Raw genomic sequence first — 23,327 nt, 5'->3', positions numbered from 1 at the left:
GCCTCTCCGCGTCCGCCGTTAATTCCCCCCGAAACCCCCTCCCGCCCCCCTTTAGCCCCCTTTCACCCCCCTCGGTACCGCCCTTAACCCCCCCGGAGGGGCCCCCTCGCTCCTCCCGAGGCCGCGGGCGGTGAGCGGCGATGGCGGCGGGGCCCGGCCCCGTTAACCGTTAATTCCCCCGCTTTTAACCCGCTTTTAACGCCTCTTTCCCCCCCTTTTTCCTCACTTTTAACACCTCTTTCCCCCCCTTTTTCCCCCTCTCGTTCCACCCCCCCCCCGCTCCTCCTGAGGGGTCGGCTTTTCCCTCCCCTTTTCCCCCTTTTTCTTCCCCTTTTCCCTCTTCTTTCCCCCCTTTTTCTTCTTCTTTTTCCTCTTTTACCCTTTCCCCCCTTTTTCCCTCCTCTTTTCCTCCTTTTTCTTTCTCTTTTCTTCCTTTTCCCTATTTTCCCCCTCCTTTTCCTTTCTCTTTTCCTCTCTTTTTTCTCTCCTTTCCCTCTCTTCTCTCTTTCCTTTCCCTCTCCCTTTTCTCTTTATTTTTCCTCCTTTTCCCTCCTCTTTTCCCCCTTTCCCTTCCTCTTCCCCTCTCCTTTCCCTCTCTATTCCCTCTCTTTTCCCTCTCCTTTTTTCTCTTTATTTTTCCTCCTTTTCCCTCTTTTTTCCCCCCTTTTTCTCCCTCTTTTCCCCTCTCCTTTCCCTCTCCTTTTTCCTCTTTATTTTTCCTCATTTTACCCTTTTTTCCCTCCTTTCCCCCCCTCTTTTCCCCCTTTTTCTCCCTCTTTTCCTCTCTTTTTTCCCTCCTTTTCCCTCTCCATTTTTCCTCATTTTTCCCTCTTTTTCCCTCCTTTTCCCTCCTCTTTTCCCCCTTTTTCTCCCTCTTTTCCTCTCTTTTTCCCTCCTTTTCCCTCTTTATTTTTCCTCATTTTCCCCTCTTTTTTTCTCCTTTCCCCCCCTCTTTTCCCCCTTTTCCTCCCCCTTTTTTCCTCCTTTTCCCCCCTCTTTTCCCCCTTTTCCTCCCCCTCTTTTCCCCCTTTTCCTCTCCCTCTTTTCCTCCTTTTCCCCCCTCTTTTCCCCCTTTTTCTCCCTCTTTCCCTCTCTTTTCCCCCTCCTTTCCCTCTCCTTTTTCCTCTTTATTTTTCCTCCTTTTTCCCTCTTTTTCCCTCCTCTTTTCCCCCTTTTTCTCCCTCTTTTCCTCTCTTTTTTCCCTCCTTTTCCCTCTTTATTTTTCCTCATTTTCCCCTCTTTTTCCCTCCTTCCCCCCTCTTTTCCTCTCTTTTTTCCCTCCTTTTTCCTCTTTATTTTTCCTCATTTTCCCCTCTTTTTTCCCCCTTTCCCCCCCTTTTTCTCCCTCTTTTCCTCTCTTTTCCCCCTCCTTTCCCTCTCCTTTTTCCTCTTTACTTTTCCTCATTTTTCCCTCTTTTATCCTCCTTTTCCCCCCTTTTTCTCCCTCTTTTCCTCTCTTTTTTCCCTCCTTTTCCCTCTTTATTTTTCCTCCTTTTCCCCCTTTTTCCCTCCTTTCCCCCCCTCTTTCTCCCCCTCTTTTCCCCCCTTTTCCCCTCCTTTCCCCCCTAATTCCTCTCTGCTCCCCCAGGGCCGGACCAGCCGCCTCCAGCTCCTCGTCCCGCGGTTATTCCCTGTGGATTCGCGGGGTTATTCCCGGGGTTATTCCCGGGGTTGTTCCCGGGATGTGGCACGAGGCCCGCAAGCACGAGCGGAAGCTCCGCGGGATGATGGTGGATTACAAAAAACGGGCCGAGCGCCGCCGGGAGTACTACGAGAAAATCGTGAGCGCCGGGGGGGCTCCGGGGGGGGCCCTGACCCATTTTAGGGATCCTTGTCCCGGTTTGGGGGGTCCCTGTCCCAGTTTGGGGGGTCCTTGTCCCGGTTTGCAGGGTCCCTGTCCCATTTTAGGGATCCCTGTCCCAGTTTGGGGGGTCCCTGTCCCAGTTTGGGGGGTCCCTGTCCCAGTTTGGGGGGTCCCTGTCCCATTTCAGGGATCCCTGTCCCAGTTTGGGGGGTCCCTGTCCCGGTTTGAGGGGTCCTTGTCCCAGTTTGGGGGGTCCCTGGCTCGGTTTGGAGGGTCCCTGTCCCATTTTAGGGATCCTTGTCCCGGTTTGGGGGGTCCCTGTCCCAGTTTGGGGGGTCCCTGTCCCGGTTTGGAGGGTCCCTGTCCTGGTTTGGGGGGTCCCTGTCCCAGTTTGGGGGGTCCCTGTCCCATTTTAGGGATCCTTGTCCCGGTTTGGGGGGTCCCTGTCCCAGTTTGGGGGGTCCTTGTCCTGGTTTGGGGGGTCCCTGTCCCATTTTAGTGATCCCTGTCCCAGTTTGGGGGGCCCCTGTCCCAGTTTGGGGGGTCCCTGTCCCAGTTTGGGGGGTCCCTGTCCCATTTCAGGGATCCCTGTCCCAGTTTGGGGGGTCCCTGTCCCGGTTTGAGGGGTCCTTGTCCCAGTTTGGGGGGTCCCTGGCTCGGTTTGGAGGGTCCCTGTCCCATTTTAGGGATCCTTGTCCCGGTTTGGGGGGTCCCTGTCCCAGTTTGGGGGGTCCCTGTCCCATTTTAGGGATCCTTGTCCCGGTTTGGGGGGTCCTTGTCCCAGTTTGGGGGGTCCCTGTCCCATTTTAGGGATCCCTGTCCCAGTTTGGGGGGTCCCTCTCCCATTTTAGGGATCCCTATCCCAGTTTGGGGGGTCCCTGTCCCATTTTAGGGATCCTTGTCCCAGTTTGGGGGTTCCTATCCCATTTTAGGGATCCCTCTCCCAGTTTGGGGGGTCCCTGTCCCACTTTAGGGATTCCTGTCCCAGTTTGGGGGGTCCCTCTCCCATTTTAGGGATCCCTCTCCCAGTTTGGGGGGTCCCTGTCCCATTTTAGGGATCCCTGTCCCACTTTAGGGATCCCTGTCCCAGTTTGGGGTTTCCTGTCCCATTATAGGGATCCCTATCCCAGTTTGGGGGGTCCCTATCCCATTTTAGGGATCCCTATCCCAGTTTGGGGGGCTCCTATCCCAGTTTAGGGATCCCTGTCCCACTTTAGGGATCCCTATCCCAGTTTGGGGTTTCCTATCCCATTATAGGGATCCCTGTCCCAGTTTGGGGGGTCCCTCTCCCATTTTAGGGATCCCTATCCCAGTTTGGGGGGTCCCTGTCCCATTTTAGGGATCCCTGTCCCACTTTAGGGATCCCTGTCCCAGTTTGGGGTTTCCTGTCCCATTATAGGGATCCCTATCCCAGTTTGGGGGGTCCCTATCCCATTTTAGGGATCCCTATCCCAGTTTGGGGGGCTCCTATCCCAGTTTAGGGATCCCTGTCCCACTTTAGGGATCCCTATCCCAGTTTGGGGTTTCCTATCCCATTATAGGGATCCCTGTCCCAGTTTGGGGGGTCCCTCTCCCATTTTAGGGATCCCTATCCCAATTTGGGGGGTCCCTCTCCCATTTTAGGGATCCCTGTCCCACTTTAGGGATCCCTGTCCCAGTTTGGGGGGTCCCTCTCCCATTTTAGGGATCCCTATCCCAATTTGGGGGGTCCCTCTCCCATTTTAGGGATCCCTGTCCCAGTTTGGGGTGTCCCTCTCCCATTTTAGGGATCCCTATCCCAGTTTGGGGGGTTCCTATCCCAGTTTAGGGATCCCTGTCCCAGTCTGGGCTGCCCTGGGCACGTTCCCTCCCTTTCCCTCCCTTTCCCTCCCGCCCCAATCCCGTTTTTTCCCCCCTTTTCCCAGAAAAAGGACCCGGCTCAGTTCCTGCAGGTCCACGGCCGGGCCTGCAAAGTCCACCTGGACTCGGCCGTGGCCTTGGCTGCAGAGAGCCCCGTCAACATGTGAGAATTCCCGCCGGGAATGCCCTGGGAACAACTTGGGAATGCCCTGGGAACAGCTCGGGAATGCCGTGGGAACAGTTTGGGAATGCCAGGGAACAGGCGGGAATGCCAGGGAACAGGCGGGAATGCTGGGGAACAGTTTGGGATTCAGGGGAACAGTTTGGGATTCAGGGGAACAGTTTGGGATTCAGGGGAACAGTTTGGGAATGCTGGGGAACAGTTTGGGATTCAGGGGGAAAAACTTGGGAATTCAGGGGGATCAGTTGGGAATTAGTTGGGACTTTGGGGAGATCAGCCGGGAATTAGTTGGGATTTTGGGGGGGAAGTTGGGAATTAGTTGGGAATTTGGGGGGGATCAGTCAAGAATTTGGAGGGATCAGTTGGGAATTAATTGGGAATTTGGGGGGGAATCAGTCAGGAATTAGTTGGGAATTTGGGGGGATCAGTTGGGAATTTGGGGGGAAACAGGAATGTAGGGGGAACACTCGGGAATGTGGGGGAACAGTTTGGGATTCAGGGGAACAGTTGGGGATTAGGGGGGAAAATCTTGGGAATTTGGGGGGATCAGTTGGGAATTAGTTGGGAATTTGGGGGGATCAGTCAAGAATTTGGGGGGATCAGTTGGGAATTAGTTGGGAATTTGGGGGAGTTGGGAATTTGGGGGGGAAAAAGAGTTAAGAATTTGGGGAAAAACTCGGGAATTTGGGGGGGAAACAGTTGGGAGTTCCTGGCAATCCCTCAGGAATTCGGGGGGAATCCTTTGGGAATTCAGGGGGAATCCTTTGGGAATTCAGGGGGAACCCTTTGGGAATTCAGGGGGAATCCTTTGGGAATTTGGGGGCAATCCTTTGGGAATTCGGGGGCAATCCCTCAGGAATTCAGGGGGAACCCTTTGGGAATTCAGGGGGAACCCTTTGGGAATTCAGGGGGAATCCTTTGGGAATTCGGGGGGAATCCTTTGGGAATTCGGGGGGAATCCTTTGGGAATTCGGGGCCCCCCTAAGGAGGGATTTGGGGGGGGGTCCCTGCCCATCCCAGGGGCCATTCCAGAGGGTGAGGATCCCGGTTTTTTTCCCCCCCCCCCCCCCTCAGGATGCCCTGGCAGGGGGACACCAACAACATGATCGACCGCTTCGACGTCCGGGCCCACCTGGATTTCATCCCCATGTACAACCCCCCCCTGCTCAGCCCCACGTGAGTCCAGCATTCCCAAGGCTTTGCCAGGGGAAAATCCCGAGGGATTTGGAGCCCTGGGATCCCAGATCCTGGAATATTCCAGAGCTGAAACGGGAGGGGAAAAAACAAACCCATCCCAGCTCCTTGTGAGAGTCCCAAAACCCCTTCTGGGATCCTTCTGGAGGTGCCCTGGGAGTGCAGCATTCCCAAGGGTTTTCCCAGGGAAATCCCGAGGGATTTGGAGCTCTGGGATCCCAGATCCTGGAATATTCCAGAGCTGAAATGGGAGGGAAAAAACAAACCCAGCCCAGCTCCCAAAACCCCTTCTGGGATCCTTCTGGAGGTGCCCTGGGAGTGCAGCATTCCCAAGGGTTTTCCAGGGAAAATGGGATCCTTCTGGAGGTGCCCTGGGAGTGCAACATTCCCAAGGGTTTTCCAGGGATAATCCCGAGGGATTTGGAGCTCTGGGATCCCAGATCCTGGAATATTCCAGAGCTGAAATGGGAGGGGAAAAAACAAACCCATCCCAGCTCCCAAAACCCCTTCTGGGATCCTTCTGGAGGTGCCCTGGGAGTCCAGCATTCCCAAGGGTTTTCCAGGGGAAATCCCGAGGGATTTGGAGCTCTGGGATCCCAGGATCCTTTGGGAGGTCCCTGTCCCAGTTTGGGGGGGTCCCTGTCCCATTTTAGGGATCCCTGTCCCAGTTTGGGGGGTCCCTGTCCCGGTTTGGGGGGTGCCTGTCCCAGTTTGGGGGTCCCTGTCCCAGTTTGGGGGTCCCTGTCCCAGTTTGGAGGGTCCCTGTCCCAGTTTGGGAGTCCCTGTCCCAGTTTGGGGGGTCCCTGTCCCAGTTTGGGGGATCCCTGTCCCAGTTTGGGGGGTGCCTGTCCCAGTTTGGGGTTCCCTGTCCCAGTTTCGGGGGTCCCTGTCCCAATTTAGGGGTCCTTGTCCCAGTTTGGAGGGTCCCTGTCCCAGTTTGGGGGGTCCCTGTCCCAGTTTGGGGGGTCCCTGTCCCAGTTTGGGAGTCCCTGTCCCAGTTTGGGGGTCCCTGTCCCAGTTTGGGGGGTCCCTGTCCCAGTTTGGGAAGGTCCCTGTCCCAGTTTGGGGGGTCCCTGTCCCAGTTTGGAGGGTCCCTGTCCCAGTTTGGAGGGTCCCTGTCCCAGTTTCGGGGGTCCCTGTCCCAATTTAGGGGTCCTGTCCCAGTTTGGGAAGGTCCCTGTCCCAGTTTGGGGGGTCCCTGTCCCAGTTTGGGGGGGTTCCTATCCCAGTTTGGAGGTTCCTATCCCAGTTTTGGGGATCCCCAGCCCAGTTTGGGAAGGTCTTTGGGATATTTGGGGGGTTCCCTGTCCCAGTCCTGGATTTGAGCCCCAAAATCCAGGTCTGAGCCCCCCAAAATCCACATTTAAACCCCCAAAATCCCCATTTAACCCCCCAAAATCCACATTTAACCCCCCAAAATCCACATTTAACCCCCCAAAATCCACATTTAACCCCCTCAAAACCCACATTTAACCCCCCAAAATCCCCATTTAACCCCCCAAAATCCACATTTAACCCCCCAAAATCCACATTTAACCCCCTCAAAACCCACATTTAACCCCCCAAAATCCCCATTTAACCTCCCAAAATCCACATTTAACCCCCCAATATCCCCATTTAACCCCCAAAATCCACATTTAACCCCCAAAATCCACATTTAACCCCCCAAAATCCACATTTAACCCCCCAAAATTCACATTTAACCCCCCAAAATCCACATTTAACCCCCCAAAATTCACATTTAACCCCCTAAAATCCCCATTTAACCCCCAAAATCCCCATTTTTCCCTGTTTTTTCCCAGTTCCCCGGAGCAGGAATCAGATGAGCGGAAATGCAACTACGAGCGGTACCGGGGGCTGGTGCAGAACGACTTTGCTGGCAGTGAGTGACATTCCCAGAAATTCCCAGCGGGAATTCCGGGAGCCCTGGGAATGTGGGAACCCCCCAGGGTTGGGCTGGAATTTTGGGGGGTTAAAGGGGGATTTTTGGGGGGTTAAATGTGGATTTTTAGGGGGTTAAATGTGGATTTTGGGGGTTAAATGTGGATTTTGAGAGGGTTAAATGTGGATTTTTGGGGGTTAAATGTGAATTTTCGGGGGTTAAATGTGGATTTTCCAGGATTAAATGTGGATTTTGGGGGTTAAATGTGGATTTTGGGGGTTAAATGTGGATTTTGGGGGGTTAAATGTGGATTTTGGGGTTAAATGTGGATTTTGGGGGGTTAAATGTGGATTTTGGGGTTAAATGTGGATTTTGGGGGTTAAATGTGGATTTTGGGGGTTAAATGTGGATTTTTAGGGGGTTAAATGTGGATTTTGGGGGTTAAATGTGGATTTTGGGGGTTAAATGTGGATTTTGGGGGTTAAATGGGGATTTTGGGGGGGTTAAATGTGGATTTTGGGGGGTTAAATGTGGATTTTGAGGGGGTTAAATGTGGATTTTGGGGGTTAAATGTGGATTTTTGGTGTTAAATGTGGATTTTGGGGGTTAAATGTGGATTTTGAGAGGGTAAAATGTGGATTTTGGGGGGGCTCAGACCCGGTATTTTTAATTAACAAATCCATTTATTGCTTCTTGAAATCACTTAATCGCCCCTGCAATAATTCCTGGCTAATTAATTAACGGAATTAATGCATTAATTAACCCCCAGTCTCGGAGGAGCAGTGCCTGTACCAGATCTACATCGACGAGCTCTACGGGGGCCTCCAGAAACCCAACGAGGAGGAGAAGAAGAAGTGAGTGTGGGAAAGGGGGGGAAAATTCCCAGGAGAGGAATTCCAAGGCCTCTGGAATTGGAATTTCCAGCCCCTGCTCCCACATTCCCAGTTTTCCCTCTCCCAGGGTGGGATTTGAGCCCCTTTGGGGGTTGTCCCGTGTGTCCAACTGGGCTGGAATTGGGGCTCCTGAAATCCAGGGAAAAGGGGCTGGATGGTTCCCAAGGGAATGTTGTGTGTTGGGAATGTGATTCCAAGGCCTCTGGAATTGGAATTTCCAGCCCCTGCTCCCACATTCCCAGTTTTTCCTTGTCCAGGGTGGGATTTGAGCCCCTTTTGGGGTTGTCCCGTGTGTCCAACTGGGCTGGAATTTGGGCTCCTGAAATCCAGGGAAAAGGGGCTGGATCCTTCCCAAGGGAATGTCCTGTGTTGGGAATGTGATTCCAAGGCCTCTGGAATTGGAATTTCCAGCCCCTGCTCCCACATTCCCAGTTTTCCCTCTCCCAGGGTGGGATGTCCCCACACCGGACTGGAATTGGGGCTGTCCCTGCTCCTGAAATCCATGGAAAAGGGGCTGGATCCTTCCCCAGGGAATGTCCTGCACTGGGAATGTGATTCCAAGGCCTCTGGAATTGGAATTTCCAGCCCCTGCTCCCACATTCCCAGTTTTCCCTCTCCCAGGTTGGGATTTGAGCCCCTTTGGGGGTTGTCCCGTGTCCCCCACAGGGCTGGAATTGGGGCTGTTCCTGCTCCTGAAATCCATGGAAAAGGGGCTGGATGGTTCCCAAGGGAATGTCGTGTGTTGGGAATGTGATTCCAAGGCCTCTGGAATTGGAATTTCCAGCCCCTGCTCCCACATTCCCAGTTTTCCCTCTCCCAGGGTGGGATGTCCCCACACCGGGCTGGAACTGGGGCTGTCCCTGCTCCATGAAATCCAGGGAAAATCCTGGATCCTTCCCAAGGGAACGTCCTGCCGGGATTCCCGAGGCTCCCCCAGGGTCTGGCAGGGCGGGAATCCCGGGATTTATCCCGTTTTTTCCCCCCCAGGCTGGCTGAGAAGAAGGCCTCCATCGGCTACACGTACGAGGACAGCACCGTGGCCGAGCTGGAGAATTCCCTGGAAAAGCGGGGGGAGGAGGAGGACTCCGAGGAAGATTCCAACACGGATGAGGACGAAGTGATCCCGGACATCGGTACCGGGCCCCGGGGGGGAAGGCTGGGAAGGCTGGGAATGCTGGGAATGGTGGGAATGGTGGAATTGGGGCTGGATTGGGGTTGTTCTGGTGTTCCCTAATTCCCGAATTCCCAGAGGTGGAGGTGGGAATGGTGGGAATGGTGGGAATGGTGGGATTAGGGCTGGACTGGGGTCATTCCCGTGTTCCCACCTTCCCAAATTCCCTCATTCCCAAATTCCCAGACATGGAGGTGGGAATGGTGGGATTGGGGTCATTCCCGTGTTCCCACATTCCCAAATTCCCTCATTCCCAAATTCCCAGACGTGGAGGTGGGACTGGTGGGATTGGGGCTGGATTGTGGCATTCCTGAATTCCCAAATTCCCAAATTCCCAGACATGGAGGTGGGAATGGTGGGATTGGGGCTGGATTGTGGCATTCCTGAATTCCCAAATTCCCAAATTCCCAGACGTGGAGGTGGACGTGGACGAGCTGAACCAGGAGCAGGTGGCGGATCTGAACAAACAGGCCACGACCTACGGGATGGCCGAGGGGGATTTCGTCAGGTGGGGCCCGGAAAACCTCGGGAATGGGGGACAAATCCATCCCAGATCCCCCCAAATCCATCCCAGATCCCCCCAAATCCATCCCAGATCCTCCCAAATCCATCCCAGATCCTCCCAAATCCATCCCAGATCCAGCTGGGAGATCCCAAATCCATCCCAGATCCCCCCAAATCCTCCCAGATCCAGCTGGGGTATCCCAAATCCATCCCAGATCCAACTGGGAGATCCCAAATCCATCCCAGATCCTCCCAAATCCATCCCAGATCCTCCCAAAATCCATCCCAGATCCCCCCAAATCCATCCCAGATTCTCCCAAAATCCATCCCAGATCCCCCCAAATCCAGCTGGGAGATCCCAAATCCATCCCAGATCCCCCCAAATCCATCCTAGATCCAGCTGGGAGATCCCAAATCCATCCCAGATCCTCCCAAATCCATCCCACATCCTCCCAAATCCATCCCAGATCCCCCAAAATCCATCCCAGATCCAGCTGGGGGATCCCAAATCCATCCCAGATCCAGCTGGGGGATCCCAGATCCCCAAAAATCCATCCCAGATCCTCCCAAATCCATCCCAGATCCTCCCAAATCCATCCCAGATCCAGCTGGGGGATCCCAAATCCATCCCAGATCCTCCCAAATCCATCCCAGATCCTCCCAAATCCATCCCAGATCCAGCTGGGAGATCCCAAATCCATCCCAGATCCCCCCAAATCCTCCCAGATCCAGCTGGGGTATCCCAAATCCATCCCAGATCCAACTGGGAGATCCCAAATCCATCCCAGATCCTCCCAAATCCATCCCAGATCCTCCCAAAATCCATCCCAGATCCCCCCAAATCCATCCCAGATTCTCCCAAAATCCATCCCAGATCCCCCCAAATCCAGCTGGGAGATCCCAAATCCATCCCAGATCCCCCCAAATCCATCCTAGATCCAGCTGGGAGATCCCAAATCCATCCCAGATCCTCCCAAATCCATCCCACATCCTCCCAAATCCATCCCAGATCCCCCAAAATCCATCCCAGATCCAGCTGGGGGATCCCAAATCCATCCCAGATCCAGCTGGGGGATCCCAGATCCCCAAAAATCCATCCCAGATCCTCCCAAATCCATCCCAGATCCTCCCAAATCCATCCCAGATCCAGCTGGGGGATCCCAAATCCATCCCAGATCCTCCCAAATCCATCCCAGATCCTCCCAAATCCATCCCAGATCCAGCTGGGGGATCCCAAATCCATCCCAGATCCTCCCAAATCCATCCCAGATCCTCCCAAATCCATCCCAGATCCAGCTGGGGGATCCCAAATCCAGCTGGGAGATCCCAAATCCATCCCAGATCCTCCCAAATCCATCCCAGATCCTGCTGGGAGATCTCAAAACTATCCCAGATCCCCCCCAAACCATCCCAGATCCATTTGGGGATCCCAAATCCATCCCTGATCCCCCCCATATATAAAATAAATTATATGAAAAAATTTTGTATTGTATTGTTTTATTTTACTTTATTTTTCGATTTTACTTTATTTTATTTTTACTTTATTTCATTTTACTTTATTTTATTTTACTTTGTTTTATTTTATTTTCTATTATTTTATTTTTATCTCATTTAATTTTATTTTTATTTTGCTTTATCTTATTTCATTTCTTTTCATTTTAACTTTATTTTCTTTTTAATTTGCTTTATTTATTTTACTTTATTTTAATTTTTATTTTTTTTTTGCTTTATTTTATTTTTCTTTAATTTATTTCGGTTTTATTTTATTTTATTTTTATTTCATTTCATTTCTGTTTTATTCTATTTCCTTCCTGTCTAATCCCATTCCCTTTTCTTGGCCCAGGATGCTGCGGAAGGACAAGGAAGAGGCTGAAGCCATAAAAAATGCCAAAGCCTTGGAAGAGGAGAAGGCCATGTACTCGGTGAGGGGGGACAAAAACCTCTTTTCCCCTCCTTTTCCCTCCTTTTTTCCCTGTTTTTTTCCCTATTTTTTATGTTTTTTTCTGGGTTTTTCCCTTTTTTTCCTGTTTTTTTTTTTTCTAGTTTTTTCCCTATTTTTTTCTTGGTTTTTTTGCCTTTTTTCCCTGTTTTTTTCCCCTATTTTTTATGGTTTTTTTTTCTGGATTTTTCCCTTTTTTTCCTGTTTTTTTCTTGGTTTTTTTCGGGTTTTTTCCCCTCTTTTTTTCCCTATTTTTAATGTTTTTTTCTGGATTTTTCCCTTTTTTTCCTGTTTTTTTCTGGGTTTTTTTCTATTTTTTTCCCCTTTTTTCCCCTCTTTTTTTCCTATTTTTTATGGTTTTTTCTGGATTTTTCCCTTTTTTTCCTGGTTTTTTTTTTCCTTTTCTTTTCCTGGTTTTTTTCCCGTTTTTTTTCCCATTTTTTTCCTGTTTTTTCCCTTTTTTCCTGGTTTTTTCTTGGGTTTTTTTCTGGTTTTTTCCCCTTTTTTTCCCATATTTTTTATGTTTTTTCTGGATTTTTCCCTTTTTTTCCTTTTTTTTTTTTCTAGTTTTTTCCCCATTTTTTCCTGGTTTTTTCTTGGTTTTTTTCTGTTTTTTCCCCTTTTTTCCCTGTTTTTTCCCCTATTTTTTATGGTTTTTTTCTGGATTTTTCCCTTTTTTCCCTTTTTTTTTCCCATATTTTTTATGTTTTTTTCTGGTTTTTTCCCCATTTTTTCCTGTTTTTTTCTTGGGTTTTTTTCTATTTTTTTCCCCTTTTTTCCTGTTTTTTTCCCTATTTTTTTATGTTTTTTTCTGGATTTTTCCCTTTTTTTCTTGTTTTTTTTTTTTTTTCCTAGTTCTTTCCCCATTTTTTCCTGTTTTTTTTTCTTGGTTTTTTTCTGGTTTTTTCCCATATTTTTTATGTTTTTTTCTGGATTTTTTCCTTTTTTTTTCCTGTTTTTTTTTCCTTTTTTTTTCCTGGTTTTTTTCCCGGTTTTTTTCCCCATTTTTTCCTGTTTTTTCCTTTTTTTTCCTGTTTTTTTCTTGTTTTTTTCTTTTTTTTTTTCTGTTTTTTTCCCTTTTTTTTCCCATATTTTTTATGTTTTTTTTCTGGATTTTTCCCTGTTTTTTTTTTTTTCTAGTTTTTTCCCCATTTTTTTGTGGATTTTTCTTGGGTTTTTTTTCTGTTTTTTTCCCCTTTTTTCCCTGTTTTTTTTCCTATTTTTTATGTTTTTTCTGGATTTTTCCCTTTTTTTCCTGTTTTTTTTTTCCTTTTCTTTTCCTGTTTTTTTCTTGTTTTTTTCTTTTTTTTTTTCTGTTTTTTTCCCTTTTTTTCCCCATATTTTTTATGTTTTTTCTGGTTTTTTCCCTTTTTTTCCTGGTTTTTTTTTCTAGTTTTTTCCCCATTTTTTCCTGGTTTTTTCTTGGGTTTTTTTCTATTTTTTTCCCCTTTTTTCCTGTTTTTTTCCCTATTTTTTTATGTTTTTTTCTGGATTTTTCCCTTTTTTTCTTGTTTTTTTTTTTTTTTCCTAGTTCTTTCCCCATTTTTTCCTGGTTTTTTTTCTTGGTTTTTTTCTGGTTTTTTCCCATATTTTTTATGTTTTTTCTGGATTTTTTCCTTTTTTTTTCCTGTTTTTTTTTTCCTTTTTTTTTCCTGGTTTTTTTCCCGGTTTTTTTCCCCATTTTTTCCTGTTTTTTCCTTTTTTTTCCTGTTTTTTTCTTGTTTTTTTCTTTTTTTTTTTCTGTTTTTTTCCCTTTTTTTTCCCATATTTTTTATGTTTTTTTTCTGGATTTTTCCCTGTTTTTTTTTTTTTCTAGTTTTTTCCCCATTTTTTTGTGGATTTTTCTTGGGTTTTTTTTCTGTTTTTTTCCCCTTTTTTCCCTGTTTTTTTCCTATTTTTTATGTTTTTTCTGGATTTTTCCCTTTTTTCCCGGTTTTTTTTTTCCTTTTCTTTTCCTGTTTTTTTCTTGTTTTTTTCTTTTTTTTTTTCTGTTTTTTTCCCTTTTTTTTCCCATATTTTTTATGTTTTTTTCTGGATTTTTCCCTTTTTTTCCTGTTTTTTTTTTTTCCTAGTTTTTTCCCCATTTTTTCGTGGATTTTTCTTGGTTTTTTTTTCTGGTTTTTTCCCCTTTTTTCCCTGTTTTTTTCCTATTTTTTATATTTTTTTCTGGATTTTTCCCTTTTTTCCCGGTTTTTTTTCCCCTTTTTTTTCCTGTTTTTTTTCCCATTTTTTTTCCCATTTTTTTCCTGTTTTTTCCCCTTTTTTCCTGGTTTTTTTCCCAGTTTTTTCTTTTGTCCCAAACACCTCAACCCCAAAAACCTCAGGGGGGTCCCAAAAACCTGGGGGGGCACCCCAAAAATCCTGGGGGGGACCCCAAAAACCTGGGAGGGGAACCCAAAAATCCTGGGGGGGATCCCAAAAACATGGGGGGGACCCCAAAAACTGGGGAGGGGGTCCCAAAAACCTGGGGGGGACCCCAAAAACCTGGGGGGACCCCAAAAATCCTGGGGGGGACCCCAAAAACATGGGGGGGACCCCAAAAACCTGGGGGGGACCCCAAAAACTGGGGAGGGAGTCCCAAAAACCTGGGGGGGGACTCCCAAAAACCTGGGGGGGACCCCAAAAATCCTGGGGGGAACCTCAAAAACCTGGTGGGGGGTCCCAAAAATCCTGGGGGGGACCCCAAAATCGTGGGAGGGGACTCCCAAAAACCTGGGGGGGACCTCAAAAATCCTGGGGGGGACCCCAAAAACTGGGGAGGGGGACCCCAAAAACTGGGGAGGGGGTCCCAAACACCTCAGGGGGGGGGGTCCCAAAAACCTTGGGGGGGGGGGCGTCCCAAATTCCTGGGAGATTCCAAACACTTTGGGGGGGGTCTCAAATATCTGGAGGATCCCAAAGGACCTGGGGGGGGTTTCCCAAATATCTGGGGGGGCTCCCAAAATCCTGGGGGGGACCCCAAAATCCTGGGGGGGACCCCAAAAACCTTAGGGGGGGTTCCCAAACACCTTAGGGGGGGTCCCAAATTCTGTGGGTGCTCCCCCAGGGCCGCCGCTCGCGCCGGCAGAGGAGGGAATTCCGGGAGAAACGGCTGAAAGGGAGGAAAATCAGCCCCCCCAGGTGGGTCCCAGAGCTGGGAGGGGCCACTGGGATCCCCCCTGGATCCATCAGGGGCCACTGGGATCCCCCCTGGATCCATCAGGGGCCACTGGGATCCATCAGGGGCCACTGGGATCCCCTTGGATCCATCAGGGGCCACTGGGATCCATCATGGGCCACTGGGATCCCCTTGGATCCATCAGGGGCCACTGGGATCCCCTTGGATCCATCCCTGTCCCCCTTAGATCCCTCTTGGATCCATCCCTGTCCCCCTTGGATCCCCCACATCCCCCTTGGATCCATCCCTCCTCCCCCCTTCCCAATCCTAATCCCATCCCAGCCCTGTTCCCATCCCATCCCTGTTCCTACTCCCACTCCCATCCCTGTTCCTACTCCCACTCCCATCCCATCCCTGTTCCCATCCCTGTTCCCATCCCAATCCCATCCCTGTTCCCATCCCTGTTCCCATCCCATCCCATCCCTGTTCCCATCCCTGTTCCCATCCCATCCCATCCCTGTTCCCATCCCATCCCTGTTCCCATCCCATCTCTGTTCCCACTCCCATCCCAATTCCATCCCTGTTCCCGTCCCATCCCTGTTCCCATCCCATCCCATCCCTGTTCCCATCCCATCCCATCCCTGTTCCCATCCCTCTTCCCTTCCCATCCTTGTTCCCACTGCCATCTCATCCCATCCCTGTTCCCATCCCAATCCCATCCCTGTTCCCATCCCATCCCATCCCTGTTCCCATCCCATCCCATCCCTGTTCCCATCCCATCCCATCCCTGTTCCCACTCCCATCCCATCCCTGTTCCCATCCCATCCCATCCCTGTTCCCATCCCATCCCATCTCTGTTCCCATCCCATCTCTGTTCCCACTCCCATCCCAATTCCATCCCTGTTCCCATCCCATCCCTGTTCCCAATCCCATCCCATCCCATCCCATCCCTGTTCCCAATCCCATCCCATCCCATCCCTGTTCCCAATCCCATCCCATCCCATCCCTGCTCCCAATCCCATCCCTGTTCCCATCCCATCCCTGTTCCCACTCCCAATCCCATCCCATCCCTGTTCCCATCCCTATTCCCATCCCATCCCTGTTCCCCATCCCATCCCATCCCATCTCATCCCATCCCTGTTCCCATCCCATCCCTGTTCCCATCCCTGTTCCCATCCCTGTTCCCATCCCACCCCATCCCTGTTCCCATCCCATCCCATCCCATCCCATCCCATCCCTGTTCCCAATCCCATCCCATTCCCATCCCTGTTTCCATCCCTGTTCCCATCCCATCCCATCCCTGTTCCCAATCCCATCTCATCCCATCCCTGTTCCCCATCCCATCCCATCCCATCCCATCCCATCCCATCCCTGTTCCCATCCCATCCCTGTTCCCAATCCCATCCCATCCCTGTTCCCATCCCATTCCCATCCCATCCCATCCCTGTTCCCAATCCCATCCCATTCCCATCCCTGTTTCCATCCCTGTTCCCATCCCATCCCATCCCTGTTCCCAATCCCATTCCATCCCTGTTCCCCATCCCATCCCATCCCATCCCTGTTCCCAATCCCATCCCATCCCATTCCCATCCCTGTTCCCATCCCATCCCATCCCTGTTCCCATCCCATCCCTGTTCCCATCCAATCCCTGTTCCCAATCCCATCCCAATCCCATCCCTGTTCCCAATCCCATCCCACCCCATCCCAATCCCATCCCTGTTCCCATCCCATCCCTGTTCCCATCCCATCCCATCCCTGTTCCCATCCCATCCCATCCCTGTTCCCATCCCATCCCTGTTCCCATCCCATCCCATCCCTGTTCCCAATCCCATCCCATTCCCATCCTTGTTCCCATCCCATCCCATCCCTGTTCCCAATCCCATCCCATCCCATCCCTGTTCCCAATCCCATCCCATCCCATCCCTGTTCCCATCCCATCCCTGTTCCCATCCCATCCCTGTTCCCATCCCTGTTCCCATCCCTGTTCCCATCCCATCCCATCCCTGTTCCCAATCCCATCCCATCCCTGTTCCCATCCCATCCCTGTTCCCATCCCATCCCTGTTCCCATCCCATCTGTGTTCCCCCTCCCATCCCATCCCTGTTCCCATCCCATCCCATCCCATCCCTGTTCCCAATCCCATCCCTGTTCCCATCCCATCCCTGTTCCCATCCCATCCCATCCCTGTTCCCATCCCATCCCATCCCATCCCTGTTCCCATCCCATCCCATCCCTGTTCCCAATCCCACCCCATCCCATCCCAATCCCACCCCCTGTGTATCCCCACAGCTACGCCCGCCGGGACAGCCCCACCTACGACCCCTACAAACGGTGAGTCCCCTCTCCCCCCTACCCCCAATCCCACCCAATCCCCCCAATATCCCAAATTCCCTCAGAATTCCCCCTTTTCCCCTTCTCCTCCCGCAGCTCCCCCTCGGAATCCACGTCGGGGTCCCGCTCCCGGTCCCGCACCCCCTCTCTGGGGCAGGAGGAGAAGATCACCTTCATCACCAGCTTCGGGGGCAGCGACGAGGAGGCGGCGGCCGCTTCCCAACCCTCCGGAATCCCGGGAAAAGGCGGGATCCCGGGAAAAGGCGCGATCCCGGGAAAAGGCCCGGCTGCCTCCGGAGCCGCCCCGGCCCGGTCGGTAACTCCCACCCCACAACCCCTTTGCTCCCCTTTGCTCCCTCCTTTTCCCTCCTTTTCCCTCCTTTTCCCTCCTTTTCCCTCCTTTTTCCCTCCTTTTCCCTCCTTTTTCCCTCCTTTTCCCTCCTTTTCCCTCCTTTTCCCTCCTTTTCCCTCCTTTTCCCTCCTTTTCCCTCCTTTTCCCTCCTTTGCCCTCCTTTTCCCTCCTTTTCCCTCCTTTTTCCCTCCTTTTCCCTCCTTTTCCCTCCTTTTTCCCTCCTTTTCCCTCCTTTTCCCTCCTTTTCCCTCCTTTTCCCTCCTTTTCCCTCCTTTTCCCTCCTTTTCCCTACTTTTCCCTCCTTTTCCCCAGGGAAGATCCCAACATTCCCACCCCTTTTCCCCAGGGAAGATCCCACTATTCCCACCCCTTTTCCCCCCATTCCCTGGGGAAGCTCCCACCATTCCCACCCCTTTCCCCGGGGACACTCCCACCATTCCCACCCCTTTCCCTGGGGAAGCTCCCACCATTCCCACCCCTTTTCCCCAGGGAAGATCCCAACATTCCCAACCCTTTCCCTGGGGAAGCTCCCACCATTCCCAACCCTTTCCCTGGGGAAGCTCCCACCATTCCCACCCCTTTTCCCTGGGGAAGATCCCACCATTCCCACCCCTTTTCCCCCTGGAATCCCCTTTCCCCAGGGACGCTCCCAACATTCCCAACCCTTTCCCCGGGGACACTCCCACCATTCCCACCATTCCCACCCCTTTCCCCGGGGACACTCCCACCATTCCCACCCCTTTTCCCCCTGGAATCCCCATTCCCCGGGGAAGCTCCCACCATTCCCACCCTTTTCCCCCCTTTCCCTGGAGAAGCTCCCAACATTCCCAACCCTTTCCCTGGGGAAGCTCCCACCATTCCCACCCCTTTTCCCCCTGGAATCCCCTTTCCCCGGGGACGCTCCCACCATTCCCACCCCTTTTCCCCCCATTCCCTGGGGAAGCTCCCACCATTCCCACCCCTTTTCCCCCCATTCCCTGGGGAAGATCCCACCATTCCCAACCCTTTTCCCCAGGGAAGATCCCAACATTCCCACCCCTTTCCCCCTGGAATCCCCTTTCCCTGGGGAAGCTCCCACCATTCCCACCCCTTTTCCCCCCTTTCCCCGGGGACGCTCCCACCATTCCCAACCCTTTTCCCCCTGGAATCCCCTTTCCCCAGGGAAGCTCCCACCATTCCCAACCCTTTCCCCGGGGACACTCCCACCATTCCCACCCCTTTTCCCCCCTTTCCCTGGGGAAGCTCCCACCATTCCCACCCCTTTTCCCCCTGGAATCCCCTTTCCCCAGGGACGCTCCCAACATTCCCAACCCTTTCCCCGGGGACACTCCCACCATTCCCACCATTCCCACCCCTTTCCCCGGGGACACTCCCACCATTCCCACCCCTTTTCCCCCTGGAATCCCCTTTCCCCGGGGATGCTCCCACCATTCCCACCCCTTTTCCCCCCATTCCCTGGGGAAGCTCCCACCATTCCCACCCCTTTTCCCCAGGGAAGATCCCACCATTCCCACCCCTTTTCCCCAGGGAAGATCCCACCATTCCCAACCCTTTTCCCCAGGGAAGATCCCAACATTCCCACCCCTTTCCCCCTGGAATCCCCTTTCCCTGGGAAAGCTCCCACCATTCCCAACCCTTTCCCTGGGGAAGCTCCCACCATTCCCACCCCTTTTCCCAGGGAAGCTCCCACCATTCCCACCCCTTTCCCTGGGGAAGATCCCACCATTCCCACCCCTTTTCCCAGGGAAGCTCCCACCATTCCCACCCCTTTTCCCCAGGGAAGATCCCACCATTCCCAACCCTTTCCCTGGGGAAGCTCCCACCATTCCCACCCCTTTTCCCCCCTTTCCCCGGGGACGCTCCCACCATTCCCAACCCTTTTCCCCCTGGAATCCCCTTTCCCCAGGGAAGCTCCCACCATTCCCACCCCTTTCCCCGGGGACACTCCCACCATTCCCACCCCTTTCCCCCCATTCCCTAGGGACACTCCCACCATTCCCACCCCTTTTCCCCCTTTTCCCGGGGAAGCTCCCACCATTCCCACCCCTTTCCCCCCATTCCCTGGGGAAGCTCCCACCATTCCCACCCCTTTCCCCGGGGCCACTCCCACCATTCCCACCCTTTTCCCCCTTTCCCCAGGGACACTCCCACCATTCCCACCCCTTTTCTCCCCCCACTCCCGCCGTCTGATCCCTGTTTTCCCTCCCTTCCAGGCGCCGCTCCTCGTCCTCCTCGTCGTCTCCCTCCTCCTCCTCCTCCTCCTCCTCCTCCTCCTCCTCCTCCTCGTCCCGCTCCAGCTCCCGCTCCCACCGCGGGGGGGGCGGCTCCTCCTCCCACCGCTGCCCCCGCTATTCCCGCTGCTCCCGCCGCTATTCCCGCTCCCGCTCCCGCTCCCGCCGCCATTCCGGAGGGGGCTCCCGGGACAGGGGCTCCCGGGACAGGGGCTCCCGGGACAGGGGCTCCCGGGACAGGGGCTCCCGGGACAGGGGCTCCCGGGACAGCCGGCGCCGCTCCCGCTCCTACTCCCCCGACCGCGGCTACCGCTACGGAGCGCGCCGACGATCCAGGTGAGAGCAACACTTTGCCCTGCTTTTCCCAGCTTTTCCCTATTTTTCCCTTCTTTCCCCAACTTTTCCCTACTTTCCCCTATTTTTCCTGGTTTTTTTCCCATTTTTTTCTGATTTTTTTCCCGTTTTTTTTCTGGGTTTTTTCCCATTTTTTTCTGATTTTTTCCCTTTTTTTCCCACAGTCCCCGGCGCGGTTCCCGCCGTTCCTGCAGTTCCCAATCCCAGTTTTCAGTTCCCAATCCCAGTTTTTCCCAGTTTTTCCCAGTTTTTCCCAGTTTTTCCCTGTTTTCCCTGTTTCCCAGGAGCCGTTCCCGCTCTCCCCGTCGCAGTTCCCACCCTTCCCGCAGTTCCCAATCCCAGTTTTCAGTTCCCAATCCCAGTTTTCAGTTCCCAATCCCAGTTTTTCCCAGTTTTTCCCAGTTTTCCCCATTCCCAGGAGCCGTTCCCGCTCCCCCCGTCGCGGTTGCCGCCGTTCCCGCCGTTCCCAATCCCAGTTTTCAGTTCCCAATCCCAGTTTTCAGTTCCCAATCCCAGTTTTTCCCATTTTCTCCCTGTTTTCCCCGTTTCCCAGGAGCCGTTCCCGCTCCCCCCGTCGCGGTTCCCACCATTCCCACAGTTCCCAATCCCAGTTTTCAGTTCCCAATCCCAGTTTTCAGTTCCCAATCCCTGTTTTCCCCATTCCCAGGAGCCGTTCCCGTTCCCCCCATCGCGGTTTCCGCCATTCCCGCCGTTCCCAATCCCAGTTTTCAGTTCCCAATCCCTGTTTTCAGTTCCCAATCCCAGTTTTCAGTTCCCAATCCCAGTTTTTCCCTGTTTTCCCATTTTTTCCCCGTTTCCCAGGAGCCGTTCCCGCTCCCCCCGTCGGGGTTCCCACCGTTCCCGCAGTTCCCAATCCCAGTTTTCAGTTCCCAATCCCAGTTTTCAGTTCCCAATCCCAGTTTTCAGTTCCCAATCCCCGTTTTCAGTTCCCAATCCCATTTTTCCCTGTTTTCCCCATTCCCAGGAGCTGTTCCCGCTCCCACCGTCGCGGTTGCCGCCGTTCCCGCCGTTCCCAATCCCAGTTTTCAGTTCCCAATCCCAGTTTTCAGTTCCCAATCCCAGTTTTTCCCAGTTTTTCCCAGTTTTTCCCTGTTTTCCCCTTTCCCAGGAGCCGTTCCCGCTCCCCCCGTCGCAGTTCCCACCCTTCCCGCAGTTCCCAATCCCAGTTTTCAGTTCCCAATCCCAGTTTTCAGTTCCCAATCCCAGTTTTCAGTTCCCAATCCCCGTTTTCAGTTCCCAATCCCAGTTTTTCCCATTTTCTCCCTGTTTTCCCCGTTTCCCAGGAGCCGTTCCCGCTCTCCCCGTCGCAGTTCCCACCCTTCCCGCAGTTCCCAATCCCAGTTTTCAGTTCCCACTCCCAGTTTTCAGTTCCCAATCCCAGTTTTTCCCAGTTTTTCCCATTTTTTCCCCATTCCCAGGAGCCGTTCCCGCTCCCCCCGTCGGGGTTCCCGCCGTTCCTGCAGTTCCCAATCCCAGTTTTCAGTTCCCAATCCCATTTTTTCCCCATTCCCAGGAGCCGTTCCCGCAGTCCCCGTCGCGGTTCCCGCCGTTCCCGCAGTTCCCAATCCCAGTTTTCAGTTCCCAATCCCAGTTTTTCCCAGTTTTTCCCATTTTTCCCCATTCCCAGGAGCCGTTCCCGCTCCCCCCGTCGCGGTTCCCGCCGTTCCCGCAGTTCCCGGCGCTGGAGCAGCCGGAGCAGCCGGAGCAGCCGGAGCTCTCCCGAATCCCGGAGCCGCTCCCGGTCCCCGAGCCCCGTCCGGGAAAAGCCCCCCAGACCCCCCCCGGCCTCCCCCGGAGTCGGGGAGAAGCTGAAAAAGTGAGGGGGAGGGGGGGAAAACGGGATCTGGGAGTGGGAATGGGATTTGGGAATGGGAATGGGAATGGGAATGGGAATGGGAATGGGAATGGGAAAGGGGGGGGGAAAATGGGATCTGGGAGTGGGAATGGGAATGGGAATGGGAATGGGAAAGGGGGGGGGGAAAATGGGATCTGGGAGTGGGAATGGGAATGGGAATGGGGATTTGGGAATGGGAATGGGAATGTGGGGGAAAAACGGGATCTGGGAATGGGAAAGGGAATGGGAATGGGGATTTGGGAATGGGAATGGGAATGGGGATATGGGAATGGGAATGGGAATGGGAAAGGGGGGGGAAATGGGATTTGGGAATGGGAATGGGAAAGGGGGGGGAAATGGGAATGGGAATGGGAATGGGGGGGGGAATGGGGATTTGGGAATGGGAATGGGAAAGGGAATGGGAAAGGGGGGGGAAGGCAGATTTGGGATGGGGCACCGGGATTTGGGAATGGGAATGGGAAAGGGGGGGGGGAAACGGGATATGGGAATGGGAAAGGGGGGGGGAAAGGGGATTTGGGATGGGGCAGTGGGATTTGGGAATGGGAAAGGGGGGGGAAAGGGGGATTTGGGATGGGGCACTGGGATTTGGGAATGGGAATGGGAAAGGGAATGGGAATGGGGATTTGGGAATGGGAAAGGGAATGGGAATGGGAAAGGGGGGGGAATGGGGATTTGGGAAGGGGTACTGGGATTCCGCTGCCATTCCCTGGAATTCCCGGTGCCATTCCCCGTTTCCCGTTGGAATTCCCGGTGCCATTCCCCTGGAATTCCCTCTCCCATTCCCCATTCCCCTGGGAATTCCCGGTGCCATTCCCTGGAATTCCTGGTGCCATTCCCCGTTTCCCGTTGGAATTCCCGGTGCCATTCCCCTGGAATTCCCGTTCCCATTCCCCTGGGAATTCCTGCTCCCATCCTCGTTTCCGGTTGGAATTCCAGGTGCCATTCCCCGTTTCCCGTTGGAATTCCCGGTGTCATTCCCCTGGAATTCCCGGTGCCATCCCCATTCCCCGTGAATTCCCTCCTCCATTCCCTGGGAATTCCCGTTCCCATTCCCCTGGAATTCCCGGTGCCATTCCCGATTTCCCGTTGGAATTCCCGGTGCCATTCCCCGTTTCCCGTTGTAATTCCCGCTCCCATTCCCCTGGAATTCTGGGTGCCATTCCCCGTTTCCCGTTGGAATTCCCGGTGTCATTCCCCTGGAATTCCTGGTGCCATTCCCTGTTCCCCATTCCCCGTTTCCCGTTGGAATTCCCGGTGCCATTCCCCGTTTCCCGTTGGAATTCCCGGTGCCATTCCCCTGGAATTCCGGGTGCCATTCCCCGTTTCCCGTTGGAATTCCCGGTGCCATTCCCCTGGAATTCCCGGTGCCATTCCCTGTTCCCCATTCCCCGTTTCCCACTGGAATTCCCGGTGCCATTCCCGTTGGAATTCCGGGTGCCATTCCCTGTTTCCCGGGCCTTGCAGGGCCGACGTGGTCGTGGGCAGCGAGGCGGGAGCTGCCAAAGTCAGTAAGAAGGGGACCGGCCCCCCCGCAGAGTCTGGGACCGACGCCAGGTCTTGGGGGGCACCGGGGGGGCAACACCCGGGGGGGGCAACACCCGGGGGGGGCACCTCTGGGGGTCCCTGGGGGGGCAACGGGGGGTCCCTGTGCCCTTGGGGGGTCCCTGTGCCCTTGGGAG

At 53.1% G+C, this 23,327-nt stretch overlaps 1 protein-coding gene across 2 annotated transcripts; it reads left to right on the top strand.

The window, feature by feature from the left end:
* Positions 1-24: 24 nt before the first annotated feature.
* On the top strand, positions 25-23,253 carry LOC127464857 (CLK4-associating serine/arginine rich protein-like). 2 transcript variants are annotated; one of them, XM_051775313.1, is made up of 16 exons: positions 25-130; positions 1,589-1,781; positions 3,709-3,806; positions 4,899-5,000; positions 6,821-6,900; positions 7,670-7,754; positions 8,781-8,926; positions 9,376-9,472; positions 11,312-11,390; positions 14,454-14,527; positions 16,794-16,835; positions 16,932-17,151; positions 19,401-19,658; positions 19,689-19,754; positions 21,421-21,609; positions 23,113-23,253. In XM_051775313.1, exons 2-16 carry the CDS (start codon positions 1,683-1,685, stop codon positions 23,158-23,160), a joined length of 1,683 nt encoding a protein of 560 aa, XP_051631273.1. In that variant the 5' UTR covers positions 25-130; positions 1,589-1,682; the 3' UTR covers positions 23,161-23,253. The 2 variants fall into 2 exon arrangements, with proteins under 2 accessions (XP_051631273.1, XP_051631272.1); XM_051775312.1 differs by having other exon boundaries at positions 19,401-19,754.
* Positions 23,254-23,327: the final 74 nt, after the last annotated feature.

This window comes from Manacus candei, unplaced genomic scaffold (assembly GCF_025592945.1).
Source record: "Manacus candei isolate 608988 ecotype Guabito, Panama unplaced genomic scaffold, ASM2559294v1 h1tg000284l, whole genome shotgun sequence".
Taxonomy (NCBI): Eukaryota; Metazoa; Chordata; class Aves; order Passeriformes; family Pipridae; genus Manacus; species Manacus candei.
Note: the sequence above shows the minus strand (reverse complement) of the source record. Positions and strands in the feature narration are given on the sequence as shown.